At 42.9% G+C, this 17,615-nt stretch overlaps 1 protein-coding gene across 1 annotated transcript in view; it reads right to left on the bottom strand.

Annotated features, from left to right (window-relative positions):
• Nucleotides 1-3,949: 3,949 nt before the first annotated feature.
• SHROOM1 (shroom family member 1) overlaps nucleotides 3,950-17,615 on the bottom strand; it is an 83,021-nt gene continuing 69,355 nt past the window's right edge. The window contains exons 5-8 of the mRNA XM_077265876.1: nucleotides 11,551-12,057; nucleotides 8,889-8,997; nucleotides 8,022-8,294; nucleotides 3,950-4,581 (exon numbers count right to left, since the gene is read on the bottom strand). Coding sequence (XP_077121991.1) covers nucleotides 4,327-4,581; nucleotides 8,022-8,294; nucleotides 8,889-8,997; nucleotides 11,551-12,057 — 1,144 coding nt within the window. The 3' untranslated portion in view covers nucleotides 3,950-4,326. The remainder of the gene's footprint in view (nucleotides 4,582-8,021; nucleotides 8,295-8,888; nucleotides 8,998-11,550; nucleotides 12,058-17,615) is intronic.

Here is a 17,615-nt window from a genome sequence, read left to right on the forward strand (position 1 = left end):
TATACACACACACATACATACATATATACACTCACCGGCCACTTTATTAGGTACACCATGCTAGTAACGGGTTGGACCCCTTTTGCCTTCAGAACTGCCTCAATTCTTCGTGGCATAGATTCAACAAGGTGCTGGAAGCATTCCTCAGAGATTTTGGTCCATATTGACATTATTGACATAATGGCATCACACAGTTGCCGCAGATTTGTCGGCTGCACATCCCAAAGATGCTCCATACAAGGCAGGATGGATCCATGCTTTCATGTTGTTTACGCCAAATTCTGACCCTACCATCTGAATGTCGCAGCAGAAATCGAGACTCATCAGACCAAGCAACGTTTTTCCAATCTTCTACTGTCCAATTTCGATGAGCTTGTACAAATTGTAGCCTCAGTTTCCTGTTCTTAGCTGAAAGGAGTGGTACCCGGTGTGGTCTTCTGCTGCTGTAGCCCATCTGCCTCAAAGTTCGACGCACTGTGCGTTCAGAGATGCTCTTAGGCCTACCTTGGTTGTAACGGGTGGCGATTTGAGTCACTGTTGCCTTTCTATCAGCTCGAACCAGTCTGCCCATTCTCCTCTGACCTCTGGCATCAACAAGGCATTTCCGCCCACAGAACTGCCGCTCACTGGATTTTTTTTCTTTTTCGGACCATTCTCTGTAAACCCTAGAGATGGTTGTGCGTGAAAATCCCAGTAGATCAGCAGTTTCTGAAATACTCAGACCAGCCCTTCTGGCACCAACAACCATGCCTTGTTCAAAGGCACTCAAATCACCTTTCTTCCCCATACTGATGCTCGGTTTGAACTGCAGGAGATTGTCTTGACCATGTCTACATGCCTAAATGCACTGAGTTGCCGCCATGTGATTGGCTGATTACAAATTAAGTGTTAACAAGAAGTTGGACAGGTGTACCTAATAAAGTGGCCAGTGAGTGTATACACACACACACACACACACACAGTACAGACCAAAAGTTTGGACACACCTTCTCATTTAAAGATTTTTCTGTATTTTCATGACTATGAAAATTGTACCTTCACACTAAAGGCATCAAAACTATGAATTAACACATGTGGAATTATATATTTCAATTCACAGGTGTGCCCTGTCAGGTTTAATAAGTGTGATTTCTTGCCTTATAAATGGGGTTGGGACCATCAGTTGTGTTGTACAGAAGTCTGGTGGATACACAGCTGATAGTCCTACTGAATAGACTGCTAGAATTTGTATTATGGCAAGAAAAAAGCAGCTAAGTAAAGAAAAACGAGTGGCCATCATTAGTTTAAGAAATGAAGGTCAGTCAGTCTGAAAAATTGGGAAAACTTTGAAAATGTCCCTAAGTGCAGTTGAAAAAACCATCAAGCGCTACAAAGAAACTGGCTCACATGAGGACCGCCCCAGGAAAGCAAGACCAAGAGTCACCTCTGCTTCTGAGGATAAGTTTATCCGAGTCACCAGCCTCAGAAATCGCAGGTTAACAGCAGCTCAGATTAGAGACCAGGTCAATGCCACACAGAGTTCTAGCAGCAGACACATCTCTACAACAACTGTTAAGAGGAGAATTTGTGCAGCAGGCCTTCATGGTAAAATAGCTGCTAGGAAACCACTGCTAAGGACAGGCAACAAGCAGAAGAGACTTGTTTGGGCTAAAGAACACAAGGAATGTACATTAGACCTGTGGAAATCTGTGCTTTGGTCTGAGGAGTCCAAATTTGAGATCTTTGGTTCCAACCACCGTGTCTTTGTGTGACGCAGAAAAGATGAACGGATGGACTCTACATGCCTGGTTCCCACCATGAAGCATGGAGGAGGTGTGATGGTGTGGGGGTGCTTTGCTGGTGACACTGTGGAGGATTTATTCAAAATTGAAGGCATACTGAACCAGCATGGCTACCACAGCATGGCTATCACAGGATCTTGCAGCGGCATGCTATTCCATCCTGTTTGCGTTTAGTTGAACCATCATTTAATTTTCAACAGGATAATGACCCCAAACACACCTCCAGGCTGTGTAAGGGCTATTTGACTAAGAAGGAGAGTGATGGGGTGCTACGCCAGATGACCTTGGCCTCCACAGTCACCAGACCTGAACCCAATCGAGATGGTTTGGGGTGAGCTGGACAGCAGAGTGAAGGCAAAAGGGCCAACAAGTGCCAAGCATCTCTGTGAACTCCTTCAAGATTGTTGGAAGACCATTCCTGGTGACTACCTCTTGAAGCTCATCAAGAGAATGTCAAGAGTGTGCAACCAATCATCAAAGCAAAAGGTGGCTACTTTGAAGAACCTAGAATATAAGACATCATTTCAGTTGTTGCACAGCACTGTGTCAGATCAGAAAACTGACAGGCAGTGCTGCAGGCTTGCAAGCCACCTCCTTGCAGGACCCGGAAGGAGCCCCGCAGCCATTTTGTATTCGGGGCCTGCAGGGAGGAGACGCTTGGAACAATGCGATCACATAGGCATTGTTCCCGAGGGTCTCAGGGAAGCACACACGGAGCCCCCTCCCTGCACGATGCTTCCCTATGCCGCCGGAACGCTGCGATCATGTTTGATTGCAGTATTTCGGGGGTCAATGTGCCAGGAGCGGTCCGGGACCGCTCCTGGCACATAGTGCCGGATGTCAGCTGTGATAATCAGCCGACACCCGGCTGCACTCCCTCCGTGAGCACGGCTGATCGGTGATGACGTACTATCCCGTCGGTGGTCATAGGGGCCCAGACCACCTTGACGGGATAGTATGTCTCATGTCATCTTCAACTTGCTTATCTGGTCACAACAACAGTAATTTTGACCAGGGGTACACAAACTTTTACATGCCACTGTAAAGGTATTGCTGAATTTGTCTTTGAAATAGCTACATGTGTATATAAACAGTTTGGGAGAACAAAGCCTACTGACAAATTCCCTTTAAAAGGAGTATAGTCAGTACAAACCAAGTACAGGCATTCAGTGCACCAGTGATGTGATGAGCAGTTCAGTGCATCTTCCCACTTTCCTCTTTTCCATCTGTCTCTGCCCTCCTAAAGCTCTTCCAAAGACAGAGCTGTCAAAGAAGAGGGGTCAGAGATGAATGCAATACAAGAAGCTAGAATGCAAAGTATAATGCCAAGGTTTCATGCGAGAGAATCAGATAGATTAAAGTACTCTGAGCAGAGTGTCAGCTTAGCGTGATCAGATTCTCTCGGATGAGAGAATCGTAGATCAGGTGAGGAGAAGATGGAGAACAAGATTTCTCCATCTTCTCCATTGTGTGAGCCCGCAGAAATCTGCCTGCTCTAGGAGGTCATCCATGTGCAGTTTGAAGTTTTCCATGCATGCATAGACTTGAATAGGTGAGAGTGCGATACGATTTTCAAAGCAACTCACAGCATGCCAAGATTTTTTTCTCTTGCTGAATTGGCATGAGAACAAAAACACTGGTCAGCACTGCCCCATAGAATAACATTGGTCCGAGTGCCATGTGATAAAAGATCAGCTATCACTCGTGTGATCGAGCCCTATTAGAAATGCGTCACCATGTCAGTATTTATCACCCACTCCTGGCTTTGGCTTGCTGATGTAAAATACTGACCAAATACTGAACGTGTCCTAAATGCAAGGGTTTTCTGTAGCTAATCCCCCATAAATATTCTGGAGTTCTTGCTCATACATTTACAATTGTTTAGAAAGCAGACACCGCTATCGATTTCGAGAAAATAAATCCTTAAATCACAACTGTCCTCCATATCCCAACTTTTCACCTATCTACAGTATATGTGATAAATGTTTTAGCACTAAGAGATCCACCACTATGACCCTCAAGGATCACCAGCGGTGGCTGAGCACGAGTGCTGCAGCTCCAAACGGGGGACACAGGTCCTCCGTTCTCATGATCAGTGGTTAGGTTATAGGACAACCCTATTAAAATTGAACTGCTCAGACTTTACAAAGTAGTAGTATGACAACACATTGAGGAATATGTATATATTTTATTGAAATGACTGCGTCAATCAAGAAACCACATAACATGGACACTATTTGTAACAACACTGAAAGACAAAAACATTGATAACTTATGCAAAAAAGGCACACAGTTTTATTAATGCTAATTTCAACCTTCTTCTATGTCAACCGGGGGCTTTATTTTCTAGCCTGATTAACACTGACACAATTGCTTTTAGCAAATCCCACCTACATACGGGGGTTATGAGAATTAATTCTTTTATGTCTTAGCAGCAGCTTAATCAACACCAATACACCGTACTTTATTATCTCAAAGCCCAAAGGACTCTGCCGTCATGACAAGGAATGCCAACAAGAATGTGGCTTTGCCTTCCACAGACCAATTAATGAGGAATGCTGGTATGAAGACTGTCCAACTGCCCCTCTAGAAATTTAATTTTCTCATCCAGGTCTTTCTGCTCAATCAAATACGTGGTCTTCAGCCGCACAAAATGTTTGTAGTCCTGCAGCTGAGTCTCACTTAGGTATTTGGCTAGGATCCCTGTAACCACTTGATCTCTGCGGTCCAGGTTGTCCTTTAAATCTTTGGCATCCTCTCTCTGCCTTGACAGAAGGTTGTGACGTTCCTTCAGGGATTGCTGAAAAGTATAATTGATATAAAGGGTTAAAATAGACTATCGTACAATAAAATAAGACAGCTTTCACTATTATATGTGTAGTTATGGAAATATGAGTCAATAGAGTCCTTAGTTTGGGATCATCATCTCTTGACCAAGAAGGACCTGTCATGTTCTGCACTACAAAGACAACGCATTGGTGCCGATTCATCAAAGCTTTTTGGTCAGAATTCTAGCATAATGAGGTTTGAAAAATCTCAAAATTCTTTGCATAACTGAGTTGTGCAAAAATGTTGCAACTTTTTGAGTCTTCACAATAGTTTTGTCCAATTTGACTAAAATGGACAGAGCTGGGGCTGGATGGGAATGTGATGCCACAGCTCGTCTATTCAAGACACAAATCAAGCCAGAATTCTGGTGGCTGCTTTATTAAAAATGGCAACTAAACAAAAAAATGGCAGCAGTAAATAAAATAGAGCTGTTAAAGGGATTGTCTGGGCTTGGGACTCAGGTCTGCCGTCACTCTGTATGATCACAGACTACACACTGTCGCGATTCCACAGCGTTCGTGATGCGAGAGGTGAGAGAGAGATCAGTCGGCCCCATATTATAGGTATGCAATTAGTATACATCTCATGAGTTGCTCACACTGGGAACTCTGGAGAAACGAGGCCACGCGAGTATGAAACGTAGGCACAATTTAGCAGTCGCATAGATTGTCCCAAGCATGGTAAACCCCCTTGAAGCCTAACTTCAGTTTGACTGTTACAAAAGGCAGGTAGCAGGGTGTGCAATTTTTTAATAATTGCTATATAAAGAATTTGGAAATTTATAGAAACAACAATTTTAACATGTCAGTCTGCGCAACATGATATGAATATGGTCGGTACTAGTCCTCCTCTTAGTATCTGTCACGGGTAACTCACAATTTAAGTTGGGAAAATGGGTTGGAATGTCATGAAGTAGTTTTCAAGTAATTGCTCCTGTTTTCTCACAAAACAACAAGTGTTCTGCTGCCAAATATTAGATGTGATTCAGGGATTGTCTCCATTTTCCATGCAGTGAATGACTGCTAATGTCTTAGTGCCCATGTCTATGTTATCCTTCTATACCAGATCCTGCTACAGAAAATCAGTCATGTTATGGGTGAACATCGCCCACTAGTGCATGAACATATAACTGCAACTAGTAACGTTTCACACTGCTGAAATAAGGAGAAAATTTACATGTGGACGAAAGTAGAGCCACATTCTGTAATTAAAAAGGAAACTAAACTTTTGTCTATTTTTTTTACATTTTGTCCAACATGGAAAGTTTGGAAAGTTTTCTTCATTCTTGTAATAAAAATTGTGTGTAAGAGGCCTCCAAACCCGACACCCACCCTGTCTATTTACCTGCCTTCAACTGTACTAATATCAGCATGCACTCAGAGTACAGATAATGGCAGTGAGACTGTTAGCACCGGTGTCCTCCTCTGAGTTGTGCTTATTGGGATTTTTTTTCACCACTAACATAAAAATAAACAATATTTGTATGAAAAAAAACTTTCAGCGTTTGTCGCCATTCTCCGAGACATGTAACATTTTCATTTTTCGGGATCTGGGGCTGGGTGAGGTCTTATTTTCTGCGCACCGAGTGTAAGGGTTGGCCAGGGTGGTAGTCGTGGCTGAGGTAAAAGTCTCTTGCACACCCTGACCTAACCCTCACATACACTCCACGACTCTCAGTCAGCATACCTGCAGCTCCTGTGCCCTTGGGACTTCCTATAAAGAGCTGCACATTTTCCTCAGCCGAAGCAGAACAAAGAGTCACAGTCCCGTTGAACGCTTGAACAATGAACTTTACTTGAAACAGGCACATAGCGGTTCTTTTCAGCATTTACGGCAGGTTTTACAATACACAGTTTCTTCTCTGTCCCTGTCTCCTCTCTTTCCTTGTCAGCATTTACATCAGGCTTTGCATTACACAGCTTCTTCTCTTTCTCTGTCTTTCCTTCATCTGTACTAAGCCAGTTTCTGGAATGGATTGTGCTTACCGGTCCTCCAGCGTCCTCTGTGCCCAGTCTTACTTTAGTAGGGACTCGTCTAAACCATTTTGCCCTGGTCCTGAGTACATCCATCCACTTAGCAAGCTGCCACATTCTGAGTGACATGTCCGTACTGCTTAGTTCTTTTCTAGCACCTACAGCCACAGTCCCACTTATACTGCGCTGTCAGTGACCCTTTCACTGCCTTCCTTCTTTCTCTCGTTGCCTTCCTGGGCCTGAAGCTGCCTGACTGGACCTCGGGCTGCTGCAGAGCTGACATTTTTATTGATACCATTTTAGGGTAGATGCGATGTTTTGATCGCCCGTTATTGCATTTTATTGTAATGTTGCGGCGACCAAAAAAAACGTAATTCTGGCGTTTTTTTATCTTGTTACCTTGTTTCCTGATTGGACATTTCTGAATGCATCGATAGGTGAACAGCACCATGAGGTAGGAGCAGAGACCCAGATTCCAGGGATGTCTCACCTACTAAGCTGTGTTTTGCGGTCAATAAAATTACCGTTTTATTAACAGGAGATCATCACTAGAGGACTAGGCGTCTCGTGCCTCCTGGTCCAACCATGCAATTAACACTGAATAACCACTTTCTATCAATTTGCAGTGCACACAGAAAGCTGCTAATCAGTGGCGTGAGCCGGTTGTACACAGCTCTGCATTCTGAGCTCTGATACAATGAGTTTTCTCTGCTGCAGATCTACCACAACTGCTGCACTTAGTAAACGTCGTAATACATCCAAGTAATGAGACTGAGGAGGAAAAAAAAAATCGCCACATCCAACCAACAATAAATAAAATATAACAAAAATGTATTGGAAGAGCTTTAAAAACATGGATTCCACGGATATATAAAAAAAACACCTGACGCGTTTCTTGTGTCCAAACACCCTTAGTAATAGGGTATCCTATGACTAAAGGCACTTGGATGCCAGAAACGCGTCAGCATTTTTTTTTTTTATATATCTGTGGAAATTTTTTTTTAAAGCTCTTCCAATACATTTTGTATATATTGTATTTATTGTTGGTTGGATGTGCCGATTTTTTGTTCCTCCTCACAACTTTATTACTTGGCTGAACCTCACCAACGAGACTGACACCCTGCACATGGATTTCAACCTCCAGCACTGGACAGCAAGGCATGGTGAGTTCAATATCCCCGTCTCCTCTCTAAGCGATACGTCAATGGAATTAGGGTCTCTGTCCCTACATCATGCTGCTGTCACATTACATAGCAAAAACATTCTGACAGATTCCTTTTAACAAAAAGAATACTATAAGAAGCTTTAGTGACCTGCAGCCATATTTTGTACCTATTTCTCCAACTAAGTCACGTCCCACAGCCAGTGATGCTGTGGGTATGAGTTTATGTATATAACCAGAATATCTGGCTAATATTTATGATAGAAGACCACTTACCATTTCTTCGGCATCTGTATTCTTATCAATTTTGCTCAATGCATTTTCTACGCGGGCGAGTCTCATTGACAGGCAGAACAAGAGGCTCACGACTTTCTCCAGGTCTCCAATAAACATCATGTAGCGCTCATATTCATTGGGCTTACAGACGTCCTTCACGACCGCCTCGATTCTTGTGCCATGCTTTGTATTTTCTCCGATTTCAGAAAGCAGGACTTCCTTTTCACCACAAACTTGTTCCAGCTGTGAACCGATACTAGAAATAAGTTCTACCTGTGAGTGAGGAGAAACGTCATAAGAATACTTGAGGTCCAATTTCATTGTAGCTCACGTGTCAACCAATAGGCAGTTACGGTAATTATTGTAAGAAATTCCCCAGAAGTAAAAACAGATGATTATTTTTTTCCTCATTTTTTATTAATATTTTTAAGACCTATAAAAAAACAAACAGCTATTCCGCCATTGATTTTAGGCGCTTGTTTTTACAGGACACAGTGTGGTATAAACGACATGGGTCAGTACAATCACAATGATACCACATTTATATAAAAAAATAGGTTTCACAATTATACAACAAATAAATAAATAGTGCCAATCCATAGATAGACCCATAACAAATTTTAGTTTTTCATCAGTAGAGCTGTATGAGGACTTTTTTGTTAGAAGATCTTTGTATTTTTTTACTTGGTACCAATTAAAGGACTTTTTCATCACTTATTATTTTTAACTTTTTTATGGGGGGGGGGGGGGGAAGGAAAAAAAAAGCAATTCTGTCATTGTTTTTCAAATATGTATGTATTTTTTCCTACAGATTTTACAGCAAGGGGTAAATAACCTCAGAAATTGACAATATACGTCATAACTAACCTTCAGCATAGAGATGTCATCTAGGCCCTCCACATCTGGTTTCTGGCTCCAGCTCTTTTCAGGCACCAGTGTTTTTGAATAAGATTTTGACTCGCCTTCATTATTCATCCTATTTTAAGTAAAACAAATCATATTTAAAGAGCAAATATATATTTTTGGAATCCATAATTCTACTTTATTTTTTTAAAGTCACAAGTACAAAATTAATAAAACATCCTTAAAAAAATACCTTCCCTCTGACACTTAATAATAGTCCATTTTATTACTGGCTGCAAATTATAACATGGGTGTGCTTCTCTTCAAACATTCATATTATAATGATAGAATGACAAAGAAAGGCATCACATAATACTTCCACGTAAAACAACCAGACACCATGACTTCTCTATTTAAAGGGGTTGTCTAGTCATGAAAAAAAAGATTTTAAAACAGCTAAGAATTGTGGAAAATAGAAAAAAGTAAATACTCTTCTCTCTGTAGATGCATATTGTATTTAAAGTATTTAAAGGAAATCTGTCAGCAGGCTTTTGCCACCTAATCTGGGAGACCCGAATTCCAACGATGTGTCACTTACTGTGCTGCTTACTGGAGTTTTGATAAAATCACAGTTTTTCCAGAAGATCAATAAAGGACTAGTAAACCTGCTGCCATATAGTTATCCATATTTATGAGTTCTGTATACCACGCCCCACCACTGATTGGAAGATTTCTACTTGTGCACAGAAATCTGCCAATCAGTGGTGGGGGCGTGATTACACAGAGCTCAGCATCTAGAAGACTGGCAGATCTGCAGCAGATACAACAGTGATCTTTTGTTATCTGCTGCAGAACTACCAGTTCTCTGAATGCTGAGCTGTGCATAATCCCACCCACACCACTGTGTATACTGTGCATAGGCAGAAAGTTGTGAGTGGGGAGGGGTTATACAGAACTCATGAATATGAAGGACTGTGTGGCAGCAGGTTTACTAGTCCTTTAGTGATCTCCTGATAAAACAGGGACTATCAAAACTACAGCAAGCAGCACAGCAAGTGATAAATTGCTGGAATCAGGATCTCTGCTGCTACCTCATGCTGCTCTCAGATGTGATATCAATATCAAGATTCCCTTTAAACACATCAGCTGTGAATATGATGCATTCTACAGACTGTCTACAGTATTTTCATATGTACATGAAAGATTGGGCACCCTTGGTCAAAATTACTGTTATTGTGAACAGTTAAGTAAGTTGAACATTAAATGATCTCTAAAAGGCCTAAAGTTAAAGAGACACATTTCCTTTGTATTTTAGGCATAAAAATGTGCATCTTTTATATTTTAAAAAGTACATTATGGAAAATGGGCTGATGCAAATGTTTGGGCACACTGCATGGTTACTACCTAGTAGCACCCCTATTTGAAAGTATCACTGCTGACTACAAAAAGTGTTTACAAGCTAAGAGTCTTTATATTCTTGGTTGAGGGATTTTCATCCATTCTTCCCTGGAAATTTTTTCCAGTTCTGTGAGATTCTCGGGTCATATTGCATGCACTGCTAAGTTGAGTTCTAGCCACAGATTTTTAATGATGATCAGGGGACTGTGAGGTCCATTGTAAAACCTTCAGCTTGCGCCTTTGGACATAGTCTATTGTAGATTTTGACGTGTGTTTAGGATCATTATCCATTAGTAGAAGCCATCCTCTTTTCAACTTCAGTTTTTTTTTTACAGATGGTGTTATGTTTGTGTCTAGAATTTGTTGAAATTTCATTGAATCCATTCTTCCCTCTTCCTGTGAAATGTTCCCCGTGCCATTGGCTGCAACAGAATCCCAAAGCATGATTGATCCACCTCCATGCGTAATGGTTGGCGAGGTTTTTTCATGACATTCTGTGCCCTTTATTCTCCACACTTACCTTTGATTATTGTGGGCAAAGAGTTAAATTTTAACCACTTTGGTCCACAGGACTGTTTCCAAAATGCATCAGGCTTGTTTGTTCTTTTGCATACTTTTGACGCAGAATTTTATGGTGACGCAGGAGAGATTTTCTTCTGATGACTCTTCCATGAAGATCATATTTGTGCAGGTGTCTCAGAATAGTAGAACAATGTACCACAACTCCAGAGTCTGCTAAATCTTTCTGAAGGTATTTTGCAGTTGAACTGAGCAACGGGCAACTTAAAAATGCTATATTCTTATAGCCTTCTCCTGCTTCGTGGGTTTCCACCAATTCATTTTCAGAGTGCTAGACAGCTGCTTAGAAGAACCCATGCCTGCTGTTTTTTTGGCACAAGGTTAGAGGAGATTGGGTTTTTATAAAGCTGGGAATTTTGCATTACCTGGCCTTTCATAACGATGATAGTGAACAGATGTTAACCCTAACAGGCTAGTTAAGGTCTGAAACCTTGGTCAAAGTCATCTGTGCACTCAAATCTTTAAGGGTGCCCAAAATTTTGCATCAGCCCATTTTCCTTTTTGTAATTTTTAAAATGTAAAAAATGACAAAGGAAATGTGTCATCTTTAACTTTAGGTATTTTAGAAATTATTTCATCTTCAACTTTCGTAACGGTTCACAATAACAGTAATTTTGTCCAGGGGTGCCCAAACGTTTACATGCCACTGTAGGTCCTGAAAACAAAACTTATGCAACTTATTATGTAGGCAGAAATTCAAAACATTTACCTGTTCTTCACTTCTCTGTTCCTATACCTTTCCCTTGTTGAAATATCTACAGGGAAGAGGCTTCTCATGAGGTTGATGGCAGATTCCCTTGCAGGAAGAGGTTTGAGAACATCAAGAAGACTCTTGTCTTTTGCAGTAATCTTCTTTACCAGTTCGGTGTACCTTTCTTCACTGATCATGTTTTCCAGAGATGCCTCACTCTGTTCCACCATGCAGGGCTCCTGTCCACAATCCTCATCATTCACATTGTTCTTATAAAGGATTGAAGTACTGGCTATGTCTGTTCCATTCTCATGGCTGGAAGAAGCATGGTCAAAATTGATCTGCTGCAGACTACTTAGAAACTGAACATTTGTGGATTTTGATTCTTCGTTAACTGCGACTGAATCTTCCTTTTCTGCTCCAGAGACACTTGGCTCTAGAATTGCTGAACTTTTACAAAGGTCATTTGCTTCAGGTCTCACTTCATTTTCATACCAAGGAATATTTTTTTCTTTGGCTTCCAATCTTAAAAGATACAACCACAAGCTCATATTAAATAACAAACATATCAATCAATATTACATGGAAGGCAGATTCATTTCACAATAAATATCACATGATAGTCTGAGAAGGGAAAATAAAGTAAATATGACAGATACGGTAGTTTCAATCGAGAAGATTTAGAACACAATCTAACTCTGTTGAAGCTGATCGCTCCAAAAATACCTTGCCAATTTCTTTCAGAAAAATATACGTTTGCATTGAGGTTAGACTTTTTGTTTTAAAGGGAACCTGTCACCCCCCCCCCAGTCGTTTCAAACTAAAAGAGCCACCTTGTGTAGTAGTAATGCTGCATTCTGACAAGGTGGCTCTTTTAGTTCTGGGTACTGTAACTAGAGAAATAATCAGTTTTGTAATTTGTCAGAAATACCTGGTCTTCAGTCAAGGAGACCGGCGTTTCCCCCTGCTGCAGACGCCACACAGCTGTCACTCACATCTTCTTGGCGCCGCCTCCTCCTCACCGCTGTTTTCAAAATAGCCGGCGCCTGCGCTCTTTTCTCCTGCCTGGTGCAGGCGCAGTGAGCGCTGCCCGTCTTTCCCCATATGCAGTCTCGGTGACTGCGCCTGTGCGGCCGCCCTGCCTGTGAATCCCATAAATCAGAAGTCACTGCGGGGCTGGGAATCACAGGCAGGGCGGCCGCACCAGGCAGGGGAAAAGGGCGCAGGATATTTTGAAAACAGCGCTGAGGAGGAGGCGGCGCCCGGTGCCAAGAAGATGTGAGTGACAGCTGTGTGGCGTCTGAAGCAGCGGGGAAACGCCGGCCTCCTTGACTGAAGACCAGGTATTTCTGACAAATTAAAAAATGGATTATTTCTCTAGTTACAGCACCCAGAACTAAAAGAGCCACCTTGTCAGAATGCAGCATTACTGCTACACAAGGTGGCTCTTTTAGTTTGAAACGACTGGGGGGGTGACAGGTTCCCTTTAACGTTGATACAGTATGATCGCTGCTTGGGATCAGAAAGGAGTGTTCTCCTTTTTTAGAGCAGATTGGCATATTTTTGTACCTTGCTTTGTATTTAAGAGAACAACAGAGTTTTAAAGTTTACCAATAAAGACTGTTTTTTTTATTCAGACCTGGAGCCTACCTGCTCAGTAAATTTGGAGAACAAAGCACAGGAGACACAAAACTAAAGATGTCGTCTTCTTGATGGCAGATGGGCTCATACAATTTGATGAAAATTTGTGTTAAATGTCTCAAAATTATAAGCATGCAGTTCCAAACAAACTTAATCAACCCCCATGGAAAATTAGTAAACTTACGATAAACTAAACAAGAACAATTTAATACCTCAACACAACTAATATAACATGTATACCAGATCCAACACAAAATGGAACTTGTAATATCTCCTGCAGTCTCAGAATTATTCAACCTATCATGACAAGTGTCTTTAGTACTTAACCCCTTCATGACCCTAGGTATTTTCGTTTTTCGCTCCCCTCCTTCCCAGAGCCATAACTTCTTTATTTTTCCATCAATATAGCCATGTGAGGGCTTATTTTTTGCAGGACAAGTTGTACTTTTGAATGACACTATTGGTTTTTGCATGTCATGTACTAGAAAATGGGAAAAAAGTTTCAAGTGCGGTGAAATTGCAAGAAAAGTGCAATCCCACACTTGTTTTTTGTTTGGCTTTTTTGCTAGATTCACTAAATGCTACAACTGCCATTGTGATTCTCCAGGTCATTACGAGTTCATAGATACCAAACATGTCTAGGTTATTTTGTATCTAAGTAGTAATAAAAATTCCAAACCTTGCTAACAAAATAAAATAAATAAAAATTGCGCAAGTTTCCGATACCAGTAGCGTCTCTATTTTTCGTGATCTGGGGTCGGGCTTATTTTTTGTGTGCCAAGCAGACGTTTTTAATGATACCATTTTGGTGCAGATACGTTCTTTTGATCGCGACAAAAAAAACGTGATTCTGGCGTTTCAAATTTTTTTCCTCGCTACACCGTTTAGCGATCAGGTTAATCCTTTTTTTTTTTTATTGATAGATCGAGCGATTCTGAATGCAGCGATACCAAATATGTGTAGGTTTGATTTTTTTAATTATTTTATTTTGAATGGGGCGAAAGGGGGCGATTTAAACTTTTAGATCTTTTTCATATTTTTTAAAACATTTTATTTTTTTTACTTTTGCCATGCTTCAATAGCCTCCATGGGAGGCTAGAACCTACAACAACTCGATCGCCTCTGCTACATAGGAGCGATGCATAGATCGCTCCTATGTAGCTGAATTACTGCATTGCTATGAGCGCCGACCACAGGGTGGCGCTCATAGTAATCCGGCATCAACAACCATAGAGGTCTTCAATAGACCTCTGGTTGTCATGCCGACGCATAGCTGACCCCCGATCACGTGACGGGGTCAGCGATGCGCTCATTTCACCGCCGGAGCCCACATGAATGCAGGGGTTCTGACCTCAGATGTACTATCCCATCCGAGGTCAGAAAGGGGTTAATAGAGCAGCATTTTGCCATTATGACAAGCTGTCAACCTGATACATAGCCAGATATCAGCTTTTGGCAGTATTCCTAAGGAATATTAGCCGATTTCTTATGGCCTCCAATTTACTAATATTCTTGTGTTGTGAATAGATTGGTCCACAAAATTAAGAGAATACATCATTCACTTAGGCTAGTTTCACATCTGCGGTTGAGTCCGCAGCGTGTCGTCCACAACCGCAAACAAAAACGCGTGCAAACGCAGCATTTTTTATCCGCATTAGCTTACGTATGACGGCAAAAAAATGCAGCGTTTGCACTTTTTATGCACGTGACTCAATGGGCGTATCTAAATCAGTTCCTGGACATGCGCAGTACGAAGTATGCAAGCCCATCGAACGCATGCGTACGCAAAGACATGCGTTCGCATGGGTTCCCATAGACAGTAATGCGTTTTTTAATGCACTCATCCGCATGCCTGTGCATATTTGACGGAAATTTGCCACCTCCAAAACTGCAACATCTTGTGTTAGCCGTGCCCCGCCGCACACCACGAAAAAAACGCATGCGTAAGCAAACGCATGGACCTGCGTCTACAATGTTAAAGATAGGAAATGAAGACGCACGCTGATGTATGCGTCAGCAAAGATGCGGACACAACAGCAAATGTGAAACCGGCCTTACACAAATAATAAAATACAAAAAGATTTTCTTAGAAAAACAGTTGGAATAATTGTTCACAAGCTCAAAGTTGAAGGAACACTGACTACACTAGTAAGACATAGCAGATTCAGGAGGAGAAAGGTTGTCAAAAACCCTTGAGTGACTGTAGATCACCTGCATCAAGCTTTGCTTTCAGTTTTAACATTAAAGGGCATACCACACATTGAAGATCCCTGCCCAAACTCCTATATGTACACCTCTACTAACTCAAAAGCACTATAAAAATTGACTCCAATATGCCCTATAAATAAGCCATAGAAGTTTTGTGATTCTGTTCTGTGGGGTGACGAAAAAGGCGAACTCCTCAGGCCTGTGGATCAGCGGTGTGTCTGAACAAGAACGAAACACACTAAAAGGTACACCCTGCCTACAATCAAGCATGGTGGTGGTTAATTGATGCTTCTTTGCGGTCTCTAGCACTGAAAACCTGCAGTGTGGAGGACATGACAAATTCAATCAAATATCAAGGATGAGGGAGCCATGCATACCAGGATAGGGATGAGGGGGCCATGCATACCAGGATAGGGATGAGGGGGCCATGCATACCAGGATAGGGATGAGGGGGCCATGCATACCAGGATAGGGATGAGGGGGCCATGCATACCAGGATAGGGATGAGGGGGCCATGCATACCAGGATAGGGATGAGGGAGCCATGCATACCAGGATAGGGATGAGGGGGCCATGCATGCCAGGATAGGGATGAGGAGGCCATGCATACCAGGATAGGGATGAGGGGGTCATGCATACCAGGATGGGGATGAGGGAGCCATGCATACCAGGATAGGGATGAGGGAGCCATGCATACCAGGATAGGGATGAGGGGGCCATGCATGCCAGGATAGGGATGAGGGGGCCATGCATGCCAGGATAGGGATGAGGAGGCCATGCATACCAGGATAGGGATGAGGGGGTCATGCATACCAGGATTGGGATAAGGTGCCTTGCATACCAGGATAGGGATGAGGGGGCCATGCATACCAGGATGGGGATGAGGGGGCCATGCATACCAGGATGGGAATGAGGGGGCCTTGCATACCAGGATAGGGATGAGGGAGCCATGCATACCAGGATAAGGATGAGAGGGCCATGCAAGCCAGGATAAGGATGAGGGGACCATGCATGCCAGGATAGGGATGAGGGGGCCATGCATACCAGGATAGGGATGAGGGGGCCATGCATACCAGGATAGGGATGAGGGGGCCATGCATACCAGGATAGGGATGAGGGAGCCATGCATACCAGGATAAGGATGAGAGGGCCATGCAAGCCAGGATAAGGATGAGGGGAGCCATGCATGCCAGGATGGGGGGGCGGGGGCATGCATACCAGGGTAAGGATGAGGAGCCATGCATACCAGGATAGGGATGAGGGGGCCATGAATACCAGGATGGGGATGAGGGGGCGGTGCATACCAGGATGGGGATGAGGGGGCCATGCATACCAGGATGGGGATGAAGGGGCCATGCATACCAGGATAGGGATGAGGGGGCCCATGCATACCAGGATAAGGATGAGGGGGGAATGCATACCTGGATAGGGATGAGAGGGTCATGCATACCAGGATAGGGATGAGAGGGTCATGCATACCAGGATAGGGATGAGGGGGCCATGCGTACCAGGATGGGGATGAGGGGGCCATGCGTACCAGGATGGGGATGAGGGGGCCATGCGTACCAGGATGGGGATGAGGAGCCATGCATACCAGGATGGGGGATGAGGGGGCCATGCATACCAGGATAGGGATGAGGGGGCCATGCATGCCAGGATAGGGATGAGGGGGCCATACATGCCAGGATAGGGATGAGGAGGCCATGCATACCAGGATAAGGATGAGGGGGCCATGCATACCAGGATGGGGATGAGGAAACCATATATACCAGGATAAAGGATATTAGTACAGAATTGACCACATATTTTGCTTTGATTTTTCTAATTTCATCCTCTAAAACCTGTGTGTGTCTTATAGTCCAAAAACATGGTATATTTTTTCAGCTTTTTTTTTTTTTTTTTTTTAACCAGTAGGCACCATACCTTGTACACCCATTAGATCCCTGCTGCTGCCATTTCCAAGTGCTCAAACTTGCCACAGCAGTCGCAGTCTAAACCAAGCCTTCTCTGCACCTCCATGGTCATTGATAGCAGAGATGAACACAGCACCTGCGCCATCAGCGCCGGTCCATCCCTTAGCATTAGTAGTGCGATGAGGCACATTTCAGACTTTCCACTGCAGCTGCGATTTTTGGATACAGAGAAAGTTGCCCCAGCATTTTGGAGCAAATGAGAGCTCATTTATGGTGTCTATACCTTAAGGTACCTTCACTAAGCGACTTTGCAGCGAGAACG

This window comes from Ranitomeya variabilis, chromosome 5 (assembly GCF_051348905.1).
Source record: "Ranitomeya variabilis isolate aRanVar5 chromosome 5, aRanVar5.hap1, whole genome shotgun sequence".
NCBI lineage: Eukaryota > Metazoa > Chordata > Amphibia > Anura > Dendrobatidae > Ranitomeya > Ranitomeya variabilis.